This window comes from Mus musculus, chromosome 4 (assembly GCF_000001635.26).
Source record: "Mus musculus strain C57BL/6J chromosome 4, GRCm38.p6 C57BL/6J".
In the NCBI taxonomy this organism is placed as follows: Eukaryota; Metazoa; Chordata; class Mammalia; order Rodentia; family Muridae; genus Mus; species Mus musculus.
The window spans coordinates 55,339,266-55,362,349 of NC_000070.6; the positions used below are offsets into that span (position 1 = coordinate 55,339,266).

Here is a 23,084-nt window from a genome sequence, read left to right on the forward strand (position 1 = left end):
GAGTACTATCTGATATGGCACCCCACATGCAAATATATCCCAATAAATGCTAGAGTTAAATGATAACAAATTAATTAGCAAACACACATGATTTAAGCAAAAGGCCAGCTGTGTTTTTTGGCTAAAGAAAATAAGCCAGGCATATTTAATTTACAGGTAAATTACGTGTCGAAGTCAGCTGTAAGGAAAACTGAGACCCCCTTCTGGAATGAGAAAGAGTGTTGGGGGTTGGGAGCAGAGGGAGGCCGTTTAAACACACTGGACTTTAGCAGACTATCTATTTCACAATGTATTGCCAATAAGTTTTTAACTCTCTTGCAAAACTGATGAGAAAATCAGTTCAAATAAGAAAAAAAAATGTTGAGTTGTATAAACAGTACTGTTTAAACAAAGTGTGTGTGGGGGGGGGGGTATGCCAGGCCTTTGCCCCAGTAGCTGCTGCTGATGCCATGAACAAAACATTTACTATAAGGATTTGTTAAAGAAAATCGTGCAAAGGGGGCTTGCTTGGTTTTTTGTTTGTTTGTTTTGTCTTTTTTTTTTTTTTCAAGACAGGATTTCTCTGTATAGTCCTGGCTGTCCTGAAACTCACTCTGTAGACCAGGCTGGCCTTGAACTCAGAAATCTACCTGTCTCTGCCTCCCGAGTGCTGGGATTAAAGGCATGCGCCACTGTCCCGAGCTAATGTCTCGCCAGCAAGAACACACTCTGACAACCGGATTCTTTTGCAGCAAAGCTTTATTGCTTCATCAGGAGGAAGACCCAGAACCCCGGAAAATGGTGCTGCTTATATACACCTCAGCATGGCATGTCAGCACCTGATTTGTTGCTCGCCCATCGCCTCATTGCTACGCCCCGGGATGGGCAGTGACTTGGCACGAATTCACTCTTGCACCTGCGCACATTACTTGTTTACCAGTTAGGCACAGAGGAAGCCGGTGCCATCTTGTAATGGCGATTGCTCACGGCTCTCCACATGCTACCACACCCGGCAAGGGCTAGCTTGTTTATAGGACTCTTATGTTCATCCTTAAGGTTTCATTGTGCCCAGTGGCTATAGGGAGTAGGCATTGGATTCACTGGGATGAGGAAATATAGGGAACTCTATTTCAAATGGGCAGGGGAAGTTTTAAGTTGAACAAAGGCGATGATATATAACTATGTTTAAAATAACTTACATCAGGTCTGAAACCATGATAAAAGAGTGACTGTTTTAAACTTATCTCGGTTACATTTCCTATGAAAGAGCATAAGTAAACAATTGCTTCTTTTCAGAAAACGATCAAATCACATTGGGTATATCATTGCATTTTCAACTGAATCAGTTTTGCCATCGCTGTACCATCCGAGAACAATACATTAAGAGGAGACATTAATTTTAGCTCATTAATTTGGTTTCAGAGGACTCAGCTTGTGGTCGTGTGGCTCTGTGTTCTAGGCCTAGATAGAATCAGAATAGCATGTTTGCACAAATAGATGGACAGGGGCTGCTCAAATCATGACGGACAAGAAGCAGGGGTGCAGGAAGGAGCCATGGCGGGAATGACCCTGCACGATTCATCCCTAATGATACTTTTCTTCTATCCAGATCCTAGCTCCTAGAGTGTACACCACTTCAAAACAGAACCACCAGCCCAGGTCCATCATTCAACATGTAAGTCCTTGGAGGACATTTCAATTTTAAGCTGTAACATTCTGTTATGAACCTCCAAAGGCTCATGGATTTATACATACATAATAAAATCTATTTAGTCATCTCCAGGAGTCTCCAAATTCTTTTCTTAGTTGGTTGGTTGGTTTGGTTTTTAAAGACAGGGTTTGTGAATTCCTGCCTGTCCTAGAACTCGCTCTGTAGACCAAGATGGCCTTAAACTCACAAACATCCACCTGCCTCTGCCTCTAATGTGCTAGGACTAAACCATGTGCCATCACCGCCCGGCAAGTCTCCAAAGTCATAAGAAGTCAATTGTTGAAGAGTTTATGTCTCAATACTCAAAAAGAAAGAGAAAGAAAAAGAAAAAAATTACATTTGTACCAAGGCTCATGGGCTAGAGAAGTAGCTCAACTGGCAGACATTTGCCTAGCATGCATGAATCCCTGGGGTCCACCACATAAACTGGGTATGGTGGTGTGTGTCTGTGAACACCTGGAGTTTAGGGTCCTCTTCTACAACATAGCAAGTTCAGTGCTAACCTAGACTATATGCAACTCTGTCTCAATATATATAAAACAAGACACAACCATACAAAGTAAATAATAACTTTTAAAAAAGGAAACAATGATGACATAGAAGAAATGGTACAAAACAAGATGCCAATCTAGCAAGGCAATCATCCAATTTTGTAGCTCTATAGTCAACATCTATGACATATGAAAGAATGGTGTAAGCTCTAACAGGCTGGGGCAGCCTTATTCTTATGGTCTTGCCATTTACAGCCCACATAGACGTTGTCATAGACTGACTGTTACAGAATATATGACCACACTGTGAACTCCTAGGATGTATTAAAAAACCTGATTCTTAGTTGTGGTATGGCTCAGCCCTAGCACACATCTTTAAAACAAGCTCTTTCTGTTTATTGTAAACAGGACTAAATAAAGTCAACCTTAGGTCTAGAGGTGGAGCATGCAACCAGTTGAAGGGGAGTGAACATAGAAAAAAAGCACAGAGAGTTAGGAGTCAGGAGGACAGAGCGATGAACAGGAAGTAGAAGGGAGGAACACTTAGTTTGAGCAGTTTCTGAGGTGGAGTGGAAAGGAGATCTTGCTTCTCCATTTGGGACACTGGATGAGGAGGAAGATCAGCTTGCTTTCTCTGCTTCTCTGAGCTAGCAGGCTTTTACCACAGTATCTGGCTTCCAAGTCTTTTTTGGTAAAATCAAACATTTGAGAGTCTGGTAACCACCACAGTTGACTCTATTCATTGACTATAGCCTTCATGACAGACACACCATGTTCTAGGGGGGGCTTCACTGTGGCATAGGCTTCATCTTCACAGATCTGTATGCCAGACTGTCAGGACTTCCTTCAGAGATGTTGGTTTGCAATAAGTTGCTTGATTTGGCACGCCTTCCATTGAAAGGCAGATAGCAGCTTCCATGACCCTGTGGCTCTTGCATTCTATATGCTTGACAAACTAGCACCACCTGGATGGTGACCAGATTGCAGCCATCTTGAGCAGTAGCCAGGCCTCCTGAAACCAACACAGGAGTGGCCTCTAAGTACTTGGATGGCTGAATACTGTTAAATACTTACCTGTATGCTCCTGTGTCCCTGGGTGTCTTGGTTAGGGTTTACATTGCTGTGAAAAAACACCATGACCAAAGCAACTCTTATAAAGGACAACATTTCATTGGGGCTGGCTTACTGGTTTTGAGGTTCATCATCATGGAGGGAAGCATGGCAGCGTCCTCACAGACACTGTACTAGAGGAGCCGAAAGCTCTACATCTTGTTCCAAAGGCAGACAGAAGGCTGTTATCTTCCAGGCAACCAGGAGGAAGATCTCAATGCTAACCCCCACAGTGTCACACTTCCTCCAACAAAGCCCCACCTACTCTAACAAGGCCACACCTCCCAGTAGTGCCACTCCCTGCATTGAGCATATTCAAACCACCACACTGGATGAACTCTCTTCAGAAAGACAGTCTTGCCTGGCGTGGTGGTGCACTCCTTTAATCCCAGCATTCGGAAGGCAGAGGCAGGAGGATTTCTGATTTCGAGGCCAGCCTGGTTTACAGAGTGAGTTCCAGGACAGCCAGGGCTGCACAGAGAAACCCTGTCTTGAAAAAAACAAAAAGAAAAAAAAAAAAGCAAAAAAAAAAAAAAAAAAAAAAAAAAAGCAGTCTTCTCTGGGTTACCTGCATGCTGCCCAATCCCAAAACTTGTGCTCTGCATTTTGCTCCTAATTCTCACTGTAAAGCTGGCCTCCAAAAGCCAGCAATATCCATGCCAAAGCCTAAAGGCTATGCTGTCTTAACATTTCCTCTGCCAAACAATCCCTGTGCGATTTAGATTCAACATTCTGCAAAACCCTCAGAAGCCAGGTGAGCTAGTGTTGCTGGGGCGCACGAGGTGTCCCACAAACCACACGAACACTGTTCTCAGTCAGACAGGGTATTTTGTTGAACACACACCCTAATGCTGATTGATAGATCAGGGCCCTAGCTCAGAATTCTGGGGCTGAGCCACAGCATTCAACATCTTTCTCTGTCATCTTATAAAGGAAAAGAAAGAAAAAGAAAACCACAAAAACCATAGTGAGCTCATATGCAGGTGCAGGAAGTGCAGCCCAGTGGTCAGCTCTGACTCAAGCCATTTTAAACATAACAGACCTTTAATTTGATGGGTTCTACATAAAGCTTTGTGGAATTTAAGATTAACAAACCTCACACAGAGCATAACAGGATATGTGACCAGTATGTCCTTGCTCTAAGTTGAGTTATTTTCTGTGTCAATGACTGGCAGGCATATTACAGCAATGATATGAAATAGCTGGCAGGTATAGAATAAGATAGGTAGCACAGCTACAGCTATGCTAAGGTGGGTAGACCTCACCACTATAAAAGGGCCTATCTCTTGAGGCTTCAATACTTGGGGCTGGGGAGGGACTGGAACATGGCCAGAACATATGTAGAACATATTTCCTCTCCTGAGCAAGGCTGATCCTTTCCACGGGCTTCATGCTCGTAGCAAATGCATGCTCACCCTCATCTGATGCGTTGCATACCTTTTGTTTTTAGCTTCTCTGATTTATCTGATACATACTTTTTAATCCTACTAGAATACAAAATTCTGAAAGGTGGTTTAGTCTCCCTTCTATCCCCGAAGCCAGAACAGTTCCTGGCATGAAGAAATTATAAAAACTGAGCCAGGCCTGGTGCTGCAATCCCAACACTCAGGAGGCAGAAGCAGGTGGAGCTCTTGTGAGTTCAAAGCCAGCTTGCTCTACAAGGTGAGTTCCAGGATAGCCAGGGCTACAAAAGGGAGGGGGAGGGGAGAGGAGGAAAGGGGAGGGGAGGGAGGGAGGGAGGGAGGGAGGGGAGAGAGAGAGAGAGAGAGAGAGAGAGAGAGAGAGAGAGAGAGAGAGAGGAACTGTCACGGGAGTAAATTATTTTCAAGTCTGACACTTTCATCCTGGTACTAAAAGGCAGAGGAAAAAAAGAGGGACTCGGGAGAAAGAGTAGTGCCTTACGTTTTTATCTTTTCAGACTGTTAACTTGTACAATGCACTCCATAAACCATCAATAATCATGTTTACTAAAGAAGCTTAGATAAAAAAGAAGTGTACCAAAACATCTCACTTAGTCTTTTAAATCCTTTCAATATTATCACTACCAAACCTCTTCAGATCTTATACGGCTATTGTTAAAACACTTCGGAGGTCATTCTTGGGGTACAGTTATATAGTTCAGTGGTAGAATGCTTGTGAGACATGCCTAGGCCCTAGGGTCAATCTCTACTAGAGCAAATGATTGTTTAAAAAAATGTTTCAAGCTGGGCGTAGTGGCGCACGCCTTTGATCCCAGCACTCGGGAGGCAGAGGTAGGCAGATTTCTGAGTTCGAGGCCAGCCTGGTCTACAAAGTGATTTCCAGGACAGCCACGGCTATACTGAGAAACCCTGTCTCGAAAAACCAAAAACCAAAACAAAACAAAAAAGTAAAAAAATGTTTCTCTCACCCCCTTTCCTTAATGCTTAAATCTCCGTTGAAACTTGTTTTTGTTTTAGACAGGGTCTCACTTTGTAACTCTGGCTTTCCTTGGACTTGCTGTAGATCAGGCTGGTCTTGAACCAACAGATATGGCCTGCCTCCACCTCCTGAGCACTGAGGTTAAAGGTGTGCTCCAGTGTCACTACGCCCAACTAGAGTATTTCCTAACAGACTCCTGCTTTGCTTTATACTCTTCACTCAAAGCCCCTTGGACCTCACGTACAGTGCTTTAGATACAACTCGAATGCGTCTGACAAAGGTTCTTATGTTGTCATTTACTTCCCAGTTTGAGGCATTATTAAAAAGGGAGAAAACTATTTCAAGTATATTCATACTTACTTTTGTTTTTGAGACAGGGTCTTGCCTGCTGCTTAGCCCAGGTTGGCTTGGAGCTCAAGATCCACTTCCTCAGCTTCCCAGATGGATAATAGATGTGCACCATAACAATGAGCAGGGCCTCGGGACTTTAGGGTGGGGCCTCCATGGGATATTAATGGCTTTATATAAAAAGAAACAGCAGAGACACAGAAACACCCACCCACTCATTGGTTTCAGTGATGCCTCGTACTACTCCCAACATGACCAATAGGAAAATCATTGCTAGATGAGGTATCTAGACCTTCTGTTTGTATAAAACAGAGCCAAAAAACAAACACAACAACAAAAAAAAAACTTTTAAAAAGGTTAATTTCCAAGCCTCAAGCATTTCATCACAGTAATGGCAAAGTAGACTAACACACCTGCATATCTTATTATTAATTCTATTCTCTGAAACCATTTGAGTGGTTTCCAAAACTGACAGTGGTAAGGTATTGGTGGTATAGAGGCACCATAGCTGCCTTCTGAGAATGCTAGTAAAACCCCCTGCACCTTGGTGGCCTTGCCTTTGTTTCAGCCTGGTAACTGCAGAACCTACCTGAGCCTTTGCTGACTGATATTTCCCCTTTACAGCCTTTCTGTTATGCATAAGGATGACATTTTATTATCTAGCATGTGAACTATGGTACCAAACTCCATGTTCCAACACGGAAGCAGTTTTATGAAGTGTGTATACCTTTACAGAACTGAGGAAGTCATAGACCATGACAAGTTTAAGATACATTGGTGGGTACATCAAGAGGCAGGGACAATGAGATGGGGAAGCTCATCTATAGGTGTCACACATCATCTGAAGGCGTTCTTAGGTTTTGGATTGGGACATGCTAGTTACCTCCTAAGTGAATAGATTCTAGAAGGCTTTTATTTCTTCTGAGGTGTTAGTAAGAACACACAAAAGGGCAAGGAGAAGCTGTTCTGGAGGGCTAGAACTAGGCTGAGGTAAGGTAACTAACCTCTGGGCCTGCCACATTCCAGTCTCTGCACAGCACTGAGATTCTAATCAGCTGCTCTCCGCAGACACAGATCCCTTTCCTGACTTTGCCTTCACAGCCAGATGCAGCCTCTCTTCAAAGTGTTGGAGTACAGTAATATGTAGTTTCTCCAGAAATAAAAGAATTACTCCATTCACACACAAAGCCTTTCCCAGTACACCACTCAGGCTGCTGAGGCATTAGCACGGCCGCCATTAGCCTGGCTCCAGAGTTTCTCTCAAAACGACAGCAAGGAGCTCCAGAGACGGCTCAGCAGGGAAGAGCATTTGCTACTCTTCCAGAAGACGTGGGCTTAGTTCCCAGCATCCATGTTGGACAGTTCACAATGGCCTGTCACACCAGCTCCATGAGATCTGTCACCCTCTTCTGGACTCTGAAGTCACCCACACACATGTGGCATCTACTTTGACAAATTAAAATATTATTTGTTTATTTGTTTATTTAGAGACAGGGTCTCTCTGTGTAGCCCTGGCTGTCCTAGAACTCTCTTTGTAGACCTGGCTGGCCTCCCAGAACTCAGAAATCCTCCTGCCTTTTTCTTCCCAAGTGCTGGGATTAAAGGCCCTCACCACCACTTCCCAGCCTAAAAAAATAAAACTTTCCCAGCACTCGGGAGGCAGAGGCAGGCGGATTTCTGAGTTCCAGGCCAGCCTGGTCTACAGAGTGAGTTTCAGGACAGCCAGGACTACACAGAGAAACCCTGTCTTGAAAAACCAAAATAAATAAATAAATAAATAAATAAATAAATAAATAAATAAATAAAATTAAAACTCTTAGAAAAGAACTAATGACAAAAACTAGAGAAGAATCTGAAAAATGAAAAATAGTCATTTAACTATTGGGAAAGACAGAGTTTCAGGCTGAAGAAACCTCTTGCACAGAGGCCCAGAGGACAAAACCAGGTGTTTGAGATGATGAAGGAAAGATGGCCCGAGGACAGCAATGAATAGCAGGGAGACAGAAGACACAAGCTCAGAGGATTTGGCAAGAGTCAGATGATGAGGGTTCTCCAAGGCCAGGGAGAGTTTGCATTTTATTCCAATGTACAACTAGGTATTGTTAGTGTTTGGCTCTTAAATGTCTCACAAAGGCTTGTGTGGTAAAGGTCAGGCTGCCAGCAAGTAGGTAGAGCTATGTGAGGTGGAAGTAAGTTGCTGGGGGTGCTCTTGAAGGGAGTTGGAGACCCCCGTTTCTTCCCTCTCTTAGCTTCTGGGTACCACAAAGCAAGCAGCTCTATGACTGTGCCTTCTTGATACAACATACTGTGTGGCCATAGGTCCAAAACATGAACAAGCATGCCCCGACTTAGACCTCTGAAACCATGAGCTAAGAGACCTTTCCTCTTACGTTGATCACTGTGACATTTTGTCATGCATGGAAGTAAAACGCAAATATAAAGAATGTGACATGGTGCAGGTGCCAGCACGCCTTTGATCCCAGTACTTGGGAGGCAGAGGCAGGCGAATCTCTGAGTTCGAGGCCAGCATGGTCTACAAAGTGAGTTCCAGGACAGCCAGGGCTGCACAGAGAAACCCTGTCTCGAAAAACAAAGAAAAAAACAAAACAAAACAAAACAAAAGAATAAAAGAATGCGACATGGTTTATGTTTTCAAAAGACAACTCTGATCTAGGGATACTGGTACATACCTGTAATCTCAGCACTCAAGAGGGCTGAGGCAGGAGAATTGCAAGTTTCAGTTCTGCTTGGGCTATATAGTTGAGACCCTGTCATAAGAAACAAAATCAAAACTAAAGCCCCCAGTTTAACATTGGGTGCTTTGGCTGCTGGACTGTTGTGGGATTGGATGCGAAGCCTCCTTAGAAGACAGCCACTGCTGATGGTTGTAGACATGGAAATCATGGGGGGAAGTGGGTAAACGTGTGGGTACACAGTGGAGAGTAAATGTGATAAGACCTGACCCTGTTTTGGATGTGGTGGCTAGGCAGCAGGAGTCAGGGAAGAAAGGGACTTAAGGATGATGACGATGTTTGGATCTGAGTACCTAAGAGGTGGAATGTCATGAGTGAGGGGAGAAATGGCTTGAAGGGAAAGCCCATAAGGAAGTCAGTTGCTACCTTTGCCCATGTTTTTTTCCAGCATCTGGTTACGCTGAAAACAGTAATACTGCTTTGCCTTTGGCTGACCCTATAGCTAAAGGGAGAGATCCCAGCTGCCAGTTTTTCAGAGCAAAAGTTGAGCATACCTGGTGACTAAGACTAGTTCCACAGGAAGACAGCCTAGCCGGCAGAGAATTCGATATTTATCATAGTTCAGGGACATACCTTGTCGGTGGAGAGGGGGCTTGGTTAGGGAAAGTTCCATGACAAAATTATATCCTAGCTTCTGGAATCATGAAAATCCAAATAGCGATACTGTAATCATTGATGGTGCTGGCTCAGAGATGGGGGATGCTCATAATTGTCCTCACTGTGGTCTGATGGTAACTGCTTTTTCTTCTTTTTAAGTCTAACAGGGGTCACTGCACTATTAAGAGGCAGCATACAGACAAGCACCTAAAGTGTCACTTACTATTGTGGTGCTTATTACCCGACACCTCTGCACTCTGGTCTTATCGCTGTGTAAATAATCATACAGCTACAGCCAAGCACTTAACTTTGTGTTCCTGACTCTAAGACTTACATGCATTATCCCACCCTCTCCAACCACCAATTAGCTGAGTGACATCTCACCCTTACTGCCAAGGAACCAGAAGCACGTCTACCTATTTTTCTAATATTTACCTTGTACCTACAATGTGCTAGGCTTATTCTGTAGGCTTTGGGGCACAACGTGGGCAAAACAAAATGCATGCCTCTGTGTAGCTTCAGCCTGGGGACCAGAAAAAGAAGAGAAGACACACACGCTAAATACACATAGTGTAGAGTACCCAGAAGGTGATGAATGGTTACTGAGACAAGTGGAGCTGGATAATGAGATCCGAATAAGATACTTTAAGTTGGATAGGCAGGATAGAGTTCAAGAAGGCGACATTTGAGCAAAGATTAAAAGGGTCCACGTGCAAAGGAAAGCAGCGCTTGGGGTGAGGCGGGGGGGGGCGGGGGAAGGGGGTGAGGAGAGGCAACCGCCTAATATCTACCACCAACACCTAAACGAAGCAAAACGATAGAGGGAAAGGCGTGACACAACTAGGCCTCCTTCTTAAATCCGCCTTTCTTTAGAGGTGGGAGGTCCCAAGGCTGGTGAGAGAACACAAGACTGGCAAGCAAGCAGTCCATGGCTGAAGTCAGTCTCAGAATCAGGGAAGCAACCGGCATTACACATGCTCGACTGGCGATGTGCGCCCCTCCTGGGCCGGCCCTCGGCAATCCTTGCACTAAGGCTCCGCCCGCTCCACCGCCCTCAAGGTTCCGCGCTCGCTGAGCCGCAGCCACTGAGCCGGGACTCCACGTAGCCGTTCCCCGGCTACGGGTTGCGCAACTCGCGCCGCTGGGCGGAGCCTGGATGTAGGCGGAGCCACTGCAGGACCGCGGAGCGGACCAGGCCTCCGCGAGCGCCTCTGCTTGCGAAGTGCGCCTGCGCACGCCGGTGCCGCGCCGCACGATATTCCAGCCCCACCCATCGCCCCGCCTCCAATTCCCGGGCGGAGTTCCTGTTCACGCCTGCGCACTGCGTCGCCGCACCCTGCGCCTGCTCAGATCGCCCGAGTCTGGCCCCATCCTCCGGGTTTTTTTCTGGTGGGGGAGGGGTCACGTCTCGGCGAGTCACGGTGATGGCGGCCACCATCCTGTGGTGAGGTAGCGGGTTCTCTGCGTCTCTCGGGGAGTCCCTCGCGCCTCCTGCGGGCCCAGTGGCTGGCGCGTGAGGAAGCACCGCGGGTCGAGCTTACCGGGAAAGCCGCGGGAGCGAGCGGCGGCGCGGCCAGGGGAGACGCGGGGCCCGGGGTGAGTGCGACTCCGGGCGAATGTGACAAGCCCCCCCACCCCCACCGCCTTCCTCCCGAGAGCGCGAGGATCGCGGCCACCCCGGGGCGGCCAGGCCCCGGCTTAGGCACCATGCAGGTCACCCTGAAGACCCTTCAGCAGCAGACCTTCAAGATCGACATCGACCCGGAGGAGACGGTATGCGCCGCCGGGTTAGGGGAGCGCGGGCCCGAGTCGGGGCGGCGCGGGAGGGCCCCAGAGGGGCGTCGGGTCACCGCCGGCTTTGTGGCCGACAACGAGGAAGGCCCGGGGGCAGATGGCGTGGAGCAGCACCGGTCCGCGTGGGCGCTGGTGGCCGCGGCCCGGAGCGCGTGGTCGTGGGGACGGAGGGGGAGGGGAGACCTGGCGGCCTGGGCGCTGGAGCCGGGCCTGACGTGCACAGGTGGGGGAGGGAGGGAGACCCAGGCGAAGCCACCACCCTCCGGCGACATGGCTAGGTGCAGAGGTCTAAGGGGCCGGTTACCCAAGACGGTGGGCCTTAAACGCGCCTAGTTTTGTCTGCAGCCGGGAGGGATGGTGGGGGAAAAATGAATTTTTTGGCCTCTCAGAAGGAGCCCTTTTATTTATGTCTTATTTTGGATTAGTTTTTACGATCCTTCCCCTCGCAGCCACTGAACCCACACCCACAGGTGGATTACGTTCTGAGGCCACGTTGGTGGTGAAGAATTTTGCATTAGAAACCTTCAGATCCGGATTTAAATGCGTTCTTTCGGTCGTCTTGGGAACCTGAACGCTCCTCGGACTCCTAGAATAGTAGTATTTGAAGGGAGGGAGAAAAATATAAAAACTTGGTGTTCTACAGTTAAAAAGCCGACTACTACACTTAACGAGTTCACGTGATAAATTCTAATGCAGTGGTCTCCGGTTTTGCCTGTAAAAAGATCTGTGTTAACTTTAATACAACTTTATGTCAGGAATCTAAAAAATGTCATGCGAATAAAATTTTTTCTCACGTGGAATTATGACGCTATGTCAATAGATTACTGCATATTTGTGTGGGGGGGTTTCCTTCTTCTTCTTCTTTTTTTTTTTTTTTGACTGATTGAGTTTGTAATTGAAACAACCAGGACGTGGTGTTAATTAAATAGATCCGAGATCCGAATTCTATTTGTGGCTCTATAACTCGTTTTCTACAGCGGGACAAACTACCCTGTTTGATTTTCTGAAATGGGAACTGTACCAGCTGAGATGGTGAGGATTAAATGGCATTTAGTTGATTTCTAAATAAGGCCTACTATGTAATCAGTATATGTTTGTGTGAAGACATGGTGTTTTGTTTTACCTATCACATCTAATATTCTAAAGTCTCCTTCAATCTTTAATAAGAAGCCAAGAATTCCCAACCTTTTTGAAATTGTGGCACAAAATAATTTTATAAGAAGTTATTTAATTTCCAGATATCTGCAATAATTCTTGAAAGTATAGAAAAACATTTACATGAGAGCTCTGCAATCTTCACAGAAGCAGTTGTTAACAATTAGTGGACAGAGGCCCTGTAGAATCAAATTTCTTCCTCACCCCCCCCCTTTTTTTTTTCTTTAGGCTTTTGAGACAGGGTTTCTCTGTGTATCTCTGGCTGTCCTGGAACTCAACTCTAGCCCTGGCTGGCCTCAAACTCAGAGATCAGCCAGCCTCTGCCTCCTGAGTGCTGGGATTAAGGGAGTGCACCACCATTTTCTTCTACTACTTAAAGTACAGGGCTGGGATATCAGACAGGTGTGAGACCCTGAGTTCATCTCCAGCACCTTCAAAAGGAGTCACACAGTCATCTCTTAAGTGATGATATGCAAATATGTAAAATGCCTCCTTGGCATTTGGCTCAATGCAGGTGATAAATGATGAGATAAATTGTCCTTACTCTTTGGGCTTTTAATTTATCCCAGAAGCACTAAAACATGGAGAAACATGTTTTGCTTTATTTCTTAATATATGAATGTGTTAGAGTTGTTCAGTAACTTCACACTACTGAAATACACACACACACACACACATACATACATCTGCTGTTATTTTGAGCTAATACTTCCTAACTGCACTTATTGTTTATAACTTTACAATTATTTACAGGGGGTGTAATAGTTTACATTTTTAGAAATACATGTTTGGTCTTTTGTTACTAGAACAAATGTAATTTGTTGCTATTACTGTAATGTAAAAACTAGTATTGTGAAATGTTTTGATTCTATATTCCATGCCTCCCTTTTCACTTGGCTAGGGATCCAGGACAGGGACTTCGGGCTTTATGCATACATAGACAAACTTTGTACCAGTGCTTACACCATAGCCCCTTTATTTATATCTGTAGTGAGTCTGATTAGTGTATAAACACACACATCGTCATACATCTTCTCATTCATTCGAGACAAGTTTTCACTGATCTGGAATTCACAGAAACCACCTGCCTCTGCTTCCCCTGTGCAGAGTTTAAAGCTGTGGCCACTACCCAGTAGAGTTTATGTTAATTGATAATTTTTTGACCCAGTGCTTTAGAGTTCCAGTAAAAAGAAAAAGTAGATGATACGAAATATTTTCTAATTTGTTATAAAAAGTAAAAAGGGATTTTAGAAGTAGATCAGTTTGGGAATTTGTAAGTGAGTCAGCAGATAACAGTTCATGTCACTAAGCCTGATGGCTTAAATTCAGTTCCTTGGACCTGCATGATGGGAGAGAACTGAGTCCAGAAGGTTGTCTGGACATGAGTGAATAAATGAATGAATGAAAATGTTTTAAAGTAGATTTAAAGTTAGGGTTTTAGGAATGCCTGCAATTTACAGACTTAGTCTTTGGAAAATTATATTTTGTGGTTTCAGGTTTGCTTTTAACTAGTTTTTTACTTGAAGGGACTGAGGAAGTTAAGTGACTTAAGCTACCTTGTGTAGAAACTCTTTGGGACGTAACATACACATGAGCTAAGGGCAGCTCTAGAGTGACTCATTGCTGGACCTGCTGGGTGCAGAGGTGGCTCTGCTGGTGGCACCAAGCATAGGAACATGGAAGCAATGGTTTGGGGTTTCTGGGAGCCTTATCACCTAGTTGAGGCTCAGTGGCTAAAGGGCAAGGGCATGTTTTGTTTGCTCTTGTTTTTTTGAAAGCTGAAAGTTTGCCTCTCTGCTTTTTAAAATGGCAAGATTTAAAAACAAAAACGGTATTATATATTTTGCTTGAGTGTTTTTTTTATACTGTTGTAAGTAGATGATTACTGTTAAACCGATAAAGCAAATGTAAGCAGCTTATTACATGCTGATGAATTTTGAAATTTCTAATATAAATTTTTGTTATATTTTTGGCATGGTTGGTTTTGTGTTTTTAGGGTCTGTAGTAACTGTATGGATCAGGCAGGCTTGACCTCAGCTTATGGCTTGTGATCCCCTTTTGGGGTGATGGTGGGGGTCAAACAACCCTTTCACAAGGGTTGTATATCAGACATCCTGCTTATCAGATTTATAACAGTGGCATAATTACAGTTATGAAGTAGAAATGAAAATAATTTTATGGTTGGGTAATCACACTATAAGGAACTGTATTAAAGTGTCAAAGTATTAGGAAGGTTGAAAACCATTGCTTTAAAATTTTGCAGTTTGGTGTCAGTGAACATTTTGTAAGAGATAGAGCAAAGTTTTTAATCCAAGTTCCTGAGTTGATTCAAAAGTCTTGCTGTTGATAAAAACTGTTAAGAGCAGGGCCAGGGATTGAGAGAGCTGGCTAGTCTTCCAAAGGACCCAGACTCAATACCCAGACCCATAGGGCAGCCCAGAACTGTCTATAACTCCAGTTCCAGAGATTCCAACACCCTCACAGACACATATGCAGGCTAAACACCTAAATGCATTTTTAAAAAAATCTCTTAAGAATAGGCAAATTAAAGAAAATCACTTAATGGTAAGTGCTTGTGTAGAAACTGAAATAGCTGAGATGGTGTGATAGCCCTTGACTGGATGGCACTTGGAGGCCAGAAAGGCTCTTCTAGAGAGTACTTGAGGCCTGAATATAAAGCACATAGCAAGGTAAGGAGTCTTTTCTGTGGGGAACCTTTACAGTACAGACTTTAGGATTTTAATAGTGTGTTTGGGGAATCTATAAGTCCAGTGTTTCTGGGTTAATGTGAGGAACTTAGGGCTTGAGGCGTGTAGGCTGTTAACTGGTAGTTTTTCAAAGATAGAAGAGAAGCCTTTTGTAACATTATTTGTGTGCATGCTCTTTGTGTCTGTCTGTCTGTATCTTTCTCTCTGAGCCCATGCCCTACTCTGTGGTTTTGGCTGACCTCAAACCTATGGCAGTCCTATTCTACCTGAGTTCTGGGATTATAGTCATGAGCTACCTGCCTAACTTACTTAGGATCTTTTTACTAAAGGGTACCTGATCTTGTATGGGGAAAATGGACAAGAAAGAAAGCAGGGAGGTTAGCTAGGGCTTGTGCAAAAATTTTAAGCAATTAAACCTTTGGCCAGGGTTGGATATGGAATTGATATATATATATATATATATATATATATATATATATATATATATATATATATATGTATGTATGTATTTTAAAATTGGGTATTTATTTCATTTACATTTCCAATGCTATCCCAAAAGTCCCCCACACGCTCCCCCACCCACCCATGAGATACATTTTTGCAAAGTAGAATTGTGAGGCATTTTTTGTTGGGTAAGCATTGTTAATTTGGTAATGTAAATTTGTGAATACTTGTATTCTTCCCAGGGATGTGAAAGACTGAAAACAGAATTGGGGGTTGGAGTAGGAACATTGCTATTTGTTGAGTCTGGATTACAGAGAATGTTAGATTGGAGATTGTATGGAGATGTGAAAATAGCGAATATTCTCCTTACTTTAATTCACGTGAGTGGATAAGGTCTGTGTCAGTCCTTTCGGGGCCTGGTCTTTGAGAAATATGAGCAGTATCATTTGGCTATACTTTGTAAGTCATTTAACTTGTGTATGTTGGTGATTGTGGGGCTGTGGTAGTAGTAGCGTGAGACTTGGGGTAGGCTAGGATCCTGGAATGCTCTCATGTGTGCAGGAACAAGGTCAGTCAAGGAGCAGGCTTTGAGACGGGGATAATCCAAGGGAAGTTTCAAGGAAAAAAAGGGGGTCAGTTAGATCTGATGCTTCAGAGGTGTAAAGGATTAAAAAACCACACCTGATAGTTAGTTTGGGTGGCTTATAGGTCATTATTGACCCTATGAATAGTATACTAGTAGAAATGGAGCCAGACGCTGGATTGAAGTGAATGGCATGTGCAGAAGTAAAATAGTAGCTATGGATAGCTAGTGTTCATTATCTTTTTTTTTTCTTATTTGTGGTTTTAAAAATAAGTTGAGTGTAGTACTTCTCAGCTTCATAACCTTGGAGGAGTTATAGTTTAAAAAGGAACGTCATATTACAAAAAAAGATTAATATATGTCTTGAAGGAAAGAAAAGTAAATGACCTTAGTTTCCTTATCTATGAAATATGGTCTTGCCTGTATCTTTCCATTTGTTTGTTTATTGTACACGGTGATCTTTATTCTGTCTCAGCTTCCGTCCCATTATTAGAAGTTAGTTCTCAGTGTTACTGGTAACTGCCTGCTTCCCCAACTCCAGTGTATTAGTGACTTTCTGCTACTGAGACAAGACACTCATGACTAAGAGCAGCTTATGGAAGAAAGTGTATTTGGCATATGGTTCTAGAGGGTGAATTCATAGTGGCCACAGAAACAGCATCAGAAGACCAGAGCAGGAAAATGAAAGACCACAGTTCATACACTTGCAGGAAGCTGAGAGTGAACCGGAACTATAGTGAGGCTATAAACTTTTTTGTTGTTATTGTTATTTGGTTTTGTTTTTTGAGACTGGGTTCACTGTATAACAGCCCTGGCTGTCCTAAAACTCCCTTTGTAGACCAGGTTGGCTTCCAACTCAGATTGGCCTGCCTCTACCTCACCTCCCAAGTGCTGGGGTTAAAGGTATGTGCCCTCAAGACTGCTGAGGCTATAAACTTTTTTTTTTTATGATTTATGTTTTGTATATGAGTACACTGTTGCTCTGAGGGCATTAGATCCCATTACAGATGGTTGTGAGCCACCATGTGGTGGCTGGGAATTGAACTCAAGACCTCTGGAAGAGCAGTCGGTGCTCCTAACCACCAAGCCATTTCTCAAGCTCGAGGCTATAAACTCTTTAAGCCCATCCCCACATATGGACTTCCTCCTCAAGGTTCTGCTTCCTGAAGATTCCATAACCTCCACAAACTGCCACCAGCTGGGACCAAGTATTCAACTATGTGAGCCAATCATCTCTCTCTCTCTCTCTCTCTCTCTCTCTCTCTCTCTCTCTCTCTCTCTTTCTGTTTTTCGAGACAGGGTTTCTCTGTGTAGCCCTGGCTATCCTGGAACTCGTAGACCAGGCTGGCCTCGAACTCAGAAATCTGCCTGCCTCTGCCTCCCAAGTGCTGGGATCAAAGGCATGGGCCACCACGCCCAGCTGAGATTTTTTTTTTCCAGGCATTTGATAACAATTTCCCTTTCACTGGCTGTCATTTTTTGTCACTTCTAAGTTTGCCTCTTGAGAGTAGTAGGGTCCGTGAATACTCACATGCCTGAAGCCAGACTGCCTGAGTCAGTCCTGCCCAAATAGCTGATTTGTGACCTTGGGCAGGTTACCCAGCCAGGGCTGTGTCTTCATCACAGTGTGGGAAGTGTTACAAGATAGCCTTTTTGAAGACTTGAAGATTATGTGCGTCTGAAATAATATGTACATAGAGTTTGATGTCAACAGTGCTTGGCAGCATGGCCTCATTCCTGTTTTCAATTGGGAATCCCTGGAATCTGTAAGACTCACCTTGATATTTCTACTTGTAGCAGTCAGGCAAATACTTTGTTGCATAGAATTGTCTCAGACTCATGCCTGCCTGTTTATGGATGTACCATGTAAGACTAGTCTCTGCATGTTTTCACTCTACCTATCTCCTGTCTTCTGAAAGGGTGATACACACCACCTACTTACCTATGTTAGTCACCTTGTGTAGCTGTGACTAATATATCCAAGAGAGTAGCTAGCATAAGAGAGCAGTGCTTATTTCCTTCAAGGGTTCAGAGGATTCACCCCTTAGTTGCTTGGCCTTATGTACTTGGGTAGAAGAACATAATGGCAGCTGGAGCTAGTGGAGGGAGGAAGCTGTTCACCTCATGGAATCAGGAAGCAGAGAATAGAAATTACAGGTTGGACTTTAAAAGGAATGCCCCCACTGACTTCTACCTGAGAGTTTTCAGAATCTCCCTAAATAGTGCTACTAGTAGCAGACTGATTCTAACACATGAACCTGCTGGGAACATTTCAGTCTTGACCCCAGTATCTCTCTCTGCCTTTTTGGTTTCCAGTTTTAGAGTATGCAAATGTTGGTCCCCATATTACCCCGTATAAAACCCTCCTCCCTCTCATCCCTCTTGAATTATGGTTTTGTTTCTTGGTTCCACCTTACAGTAAAACTAAAAAAACATTGTTTTTGTTTCACTCTTTTCTGTGTCTCTCTCCCTTCCAAGTGCCCTAGACAGTGTTAGAGAAGTGTCTCTCACCCCTGCTTTCTGTGTGTCTGTCCACTTGTCTTTTGTCCTCGAGCTCAGTGTTTTTAACTTCTCTTTAGTTTAGAAAGAGAATATCATATACATTACCTGCTTGCTTTAAATAAAGTTGATGTAAAAAATCAGGTAATTTGGTGCATACAAGTATATAGTGAATTGTGGAAGAAATTGTGCTGTTTTTAAAATCAAAATCCAATTTTCATTTCGGCTTGAAAAATTGGATTTTATCTATCTATCCATCAATCCACCCTTCTCCCCCTGCCCTGCTTGGATAAGTAATGTATGTAATTTGCTTTTTAAAGAAATGTGCTAAACTTAAATGTGCTATAGCAGAGTGTGTCCTGCCAAATGATGTTGTGCCATGTGTTCTTTATAAACGCCTGGGCAGTGAAGCCAGTCTCACTTCAACATCATATAAGCTCATTCAGCAGTGGAGGTAGATCTGCTGCTGCAAATGACTGCGATCAAATCTTAGATGTGCAACATGAGGAAGACTATTTCTCATCCCCTGCTTTGGTGGGTTCCCACACAATAAAATGGGTTATTGTTGTTCTTCTCTAACCTTTAAAACCTCTAGACAGTGTGGGATTCACCTTACACACTTTTCCATTTCCATTTGATCTTGTTAAGATCATACATAACATCTGAAATGCATTTTAAAAGCAATTAAATTGATGTATACAGGTTTACTTAGAACATTTTACATAGTTTCTGTGGGAAAAATAATAAAAAATTGCCGATTTAAACTAATAGCTTTTGGGTAATAACGCCAGTGAAGATTGCCTTTTAAAATAATTACATTTATTTATTTGTCTACAGATACCAAAGCTTTGTGTGGGGGTCAGAAGGCAGTCTGGGAATTGGTTCTCTCCTTCTGTCTGTCGCCTTGTGGTCCTGGGGATCCAGCTTTAGGTAGCCCTGCTTGGTAGCAGAACCTTCTATAGCCTGAGCATTGATTACCTTTGTTTACTGTATCTTACTTGAGTTTAGTGGTGCAGTTCCTGACCTCCCACCCCTACTCCACACACACACACACACACACACACACACACACACAAAACCAGGTTTTTTGTGTAGCCCTAGCTATTCTGGAACTCAGTCTGTAGACCAGGCTGGCCTGTGCCTCCCTAGTGCTGGGATTAAAGTTGTGTACCACCGCTGCCCAGCAGTAAAAACCTCATAATCAGTTTTGTTTCTATAATTATCTAGAATCTTTCTTTAGAAGAGAAATTTAGAAAATGCTCATTGGTGCCTATGTCAGGTTTTTTCAGATTCCAGGGATACTACACAAAGAAATTTGGGTAAATCTGAAGTCTTTGGTAAACATATTTGACTTTGGAATTTTTTTTCTGTGTATGTGTGTGTATCTTGGACAGCATGAGCATGCCATGGTGTTTATTGGAGATCAGTGGATAGCTTACTCTCCTTCCTTATGAGTCTCTGAGATCTAACCCAAGTCCTCAGGATTGACCACTGTACCTCCTCCACCCCCCACCCCAGACAGGGTTTCTCTGTATAGCCCTGGCTGTCCTGGAACTCACTTTGTAGACCAGGCTGGCTTTGAACTCAGAAATCTGCCTGCCTCTGCCTCCCGAGTGCTGGGATTGAAGGCGTGGGCCATCACGCCCGGCTTTTTTTTTTTTTAAGATTTACTTATTGTATGTAGAGTACACTGTCGCTATCTTCAGACGCACCAGAAGAGGGCACCAGATCCCATTACAGATGGTTGTGAGCATCATGTGGTTGCTGGGATTTGAACTCAGGACCTCTAGAGGAGCCGTCATTGCTCTTAACCGCTGAGCCATCTCTCCAGCCCTGACCACTACACCTTTACTTGCTGAGCCATCTTTCTGTCCCAGGCAGGGTTCCCTACTGTTTGCAGATGTGTTTCACTCAGGTTAGCTGGCCTGGGAGTACTCTTGTGCATGGGTAGTTTCCTTTCTCCCTTTTTACAGCTACGCTGGGATAACAGGAAGATGCTACCGTGTATAACTGGCATTCCAGGAATCCAAATTCACACTGTCAGGGCTGAGTTGAGGTTATCATGCTTGCTTGTGCTTTTACTCTTTGAGCCATCTTCCCAGACTGCTATTTTAATTTTTAATTTAGATTATACAATGGTAGTTGTCCCCTTTGCCTACTTCCTCTTTTTTAATTAAAAATGCAATTTGCTTGAATATTGCTAATAAGTGTTGAGTGACAAAAACATTTTATTTCAAACTCTAGTTCTCTTTAGTTAAGTAACCTAGGTCTGTCATGGGAAAGTGGGAGCTTTGTCCTTAGTTGAGTGACCTCTTTAGACTCCGGCTTCATAATAGGTTTGTTTTAAAAAGTAAATTGTGTAGCCACTAGGTTTTTTTCCTTTCATGATTTTGTAAACATTTCATTCATTCACTCACTAATACTGCACAATTTTCAAATGAATGTTTGTGCAATAATTACTATCCCAGCTTGATGAGTGTTTAAGTTTGTTTTCAGGTTTTAATGTTAAATGTGTGTATATCTGCCTTGGAAAGACAATGGGTGTATCTCATTTGAGTTGAAGTACTGGCTCATTGAACATTGCTTTTAAAATGTCTGCATCAGTGGTTGTAAGTATTAACAGCATGTTCATAGATAACTTTTATATGACCAGTGTTGTGTGTTGGAGGAGAATTCCTTCTAAAGTGTCTGCCTTGGGCTTGCTGTTGACCAGAAACGTCTTTCCCATATCCCATACAAACCTCTCCTGAGCTGCTTGGGTATCTCCAGGATGGAGTGCCTGGCATCCAGGTAGCATATCTCATGCAGGTGTAATGTAGGTGAGAAGTAATTGCATCCTGTCTTGTTATATGCAGAGAGTTCCAAAAACCTTCCATGCATACATTTCACATTATCCCTGTATTGTAAATCTTTCCTAGGTTACGTGGATACCCAGTGAAATGTAAATGTTATGTATATAGTGAGTATACTTTTTCTCTCAGACTAGAAACTAGTATCTCAGTCATTGTTGAATCTTTTTTTTTGTTTGTTTTCTTTTTTGGTTTTTTGGACAGGGTTTCTCTGTATAGCCCTGGCTGTCCTGGAACTCACTCTGTAGACCAGGCTGGCCTGGAACTCAGAAATCTGCCTGCCTCTGCCTCCCGAGTGCTGGGATTAAAGGCGTGCGCCACCACGCCCGGCTCATTGTTGAATCTTTTAATGTGGAACCTGCAGATGTAAATGGCTGCCACATTGTGAAGCTCACTCTTTCCTGACACATGGCAGGTTTACCACTAGTTAACCAAATTATCAGCTCCTGTCATTTTACTGTTTTACTGCAGGTGCAAGAATATATTGTACCGCTTTTTTAATTTCATTTGCATTTCTTTTTCCTGTTTGAGTTGCATGCTCAGATAATGGGTTTTTCTTTGTTTAATAATGAATGTGTTTAGTATTACTCTTATTCTTTAGCCAAATGGTATAATATTTATACCTAGAACTCTCAGTGTTAGACTCTTAATATTTCTTTTCTTTCTTTTCTTTCTTTTTTTTTTTTTCTTTCAAGACAGGGTTTCTCTGTGTAGCCCTAGCTGCCCTTGAACTCACTTTGCAAAACCAGGCTGGCCTCGAACTCAGAAATCCGCCTGCCTCTGCCTCCCAAGTGCTGGGATTAAAGGCGTGCGCACCACTGCCCAGCTCTTGATATTTCTTAATCATAGTTTTAATTTCTTTTAAGCATGAGTCATAGAGCAGTAAATAATTGAGCCTTTTGGTCTGCATATATTTTTGTTGTAATTCACAAGGGTTTCTGTTTGTTCTTCCTCTGATATACAAAATTAGAAAGTGATTTGTTAGCCTTTAAAATAAAATACATTGCTCTAAATTTCTAAAAACATTGTGTTTATGAGAAACAAAAGGGCTAATGAGAAGAATCAGTGGGTTAAGAGTTTGTCTTAGTTAGGGTTATCAAGTTAGGGTTGTCATAGCTGTGATGAAATATCACTTCAAAAAGCAGCTTGGGGAAGAAAGGGTTTATTTGGCTTGCTTATCCACACCACTGCAAATCTTTCAATGGAAGTCAGGACAGGGACCTGGAGGCAGGAGCTGAACCAGACTCCATGGAGGAGTATCCGTTAGTTTATTAGCTCCTCATGGCTTGCTCAGCCTGCTTTCTCAGAGAACCCAGGACCACCAGCCCAGGGGTAGCACATCTCACAACTGGCTGATCCCTCCCTAGTCAATCACTAACTAAGAAAATTGTGCCTGGCTGGAGAGATGGCTCAGAGGTTAAGAGCACTGACTGCTCTTCCAAAGGTCCTGGGTTCAAATCCCAGCAACCACATGGCGGCTCACAACCATCCGCAGTGACATCTGACGCCCTCCCCTGGTGTGTCTGAAGACAGCTACAGTGTACTTACATAAAAAAATAGATCTTTAAGAAAATTGTGCCTACAGCCCAGTCGTAAGGAGGCATTTTCTTAGTTGAGGCTTTTTTGTCTTTGATGACTCTTGTGTCAAAATGACATAGAACTA

At 43.5% G+C, this 23,084-nt stretch overlaps 1 protein-coding gene and 1 long non-coding RNA gene across 2 annotated transcripts in view; one reads left to right on the forward strand and one right to left on the reverse strand.

The window, feature by feature from the left end:
• Positions 1-1,962: 1,962 nt before the first annotated feature.
• Gm42290 lies at positions 1,963-8,937 on the reverse strand. Its single transcript, XR_881289.3, has 3 exons — positions 8,730-8,937; positions 6,052-6,209; positions 1,963-3,193 (listed from the first exon to the last, which is right to left on the reverse strand). It is a non-coding gene; the product is annotated as a predicted gene, 42290 (long non-coding RNA).
• Positions 8,938-10,776: 1,839 nt separating this feature from the next.
• The window catches only part of Rad23b (RAD23 homolog B, nucleotide excision repair protein), a 42,196-nt gene continuing 29,888 nt past the window's right edge, over positions 10,777-23,084 (forward strand). The window contains exon 1 of the mRNA NM_009011.4: positions 10,777-11,162. Within this exon, the coding sequence (NP_033037.2) occupies positions 11,097-11,162 (66 nt within the window). The 5' untranslated portion in view covers positions 10,777-11,096. The remainder of the gene's footprint in view (positions 11,163-23,084) is intronic.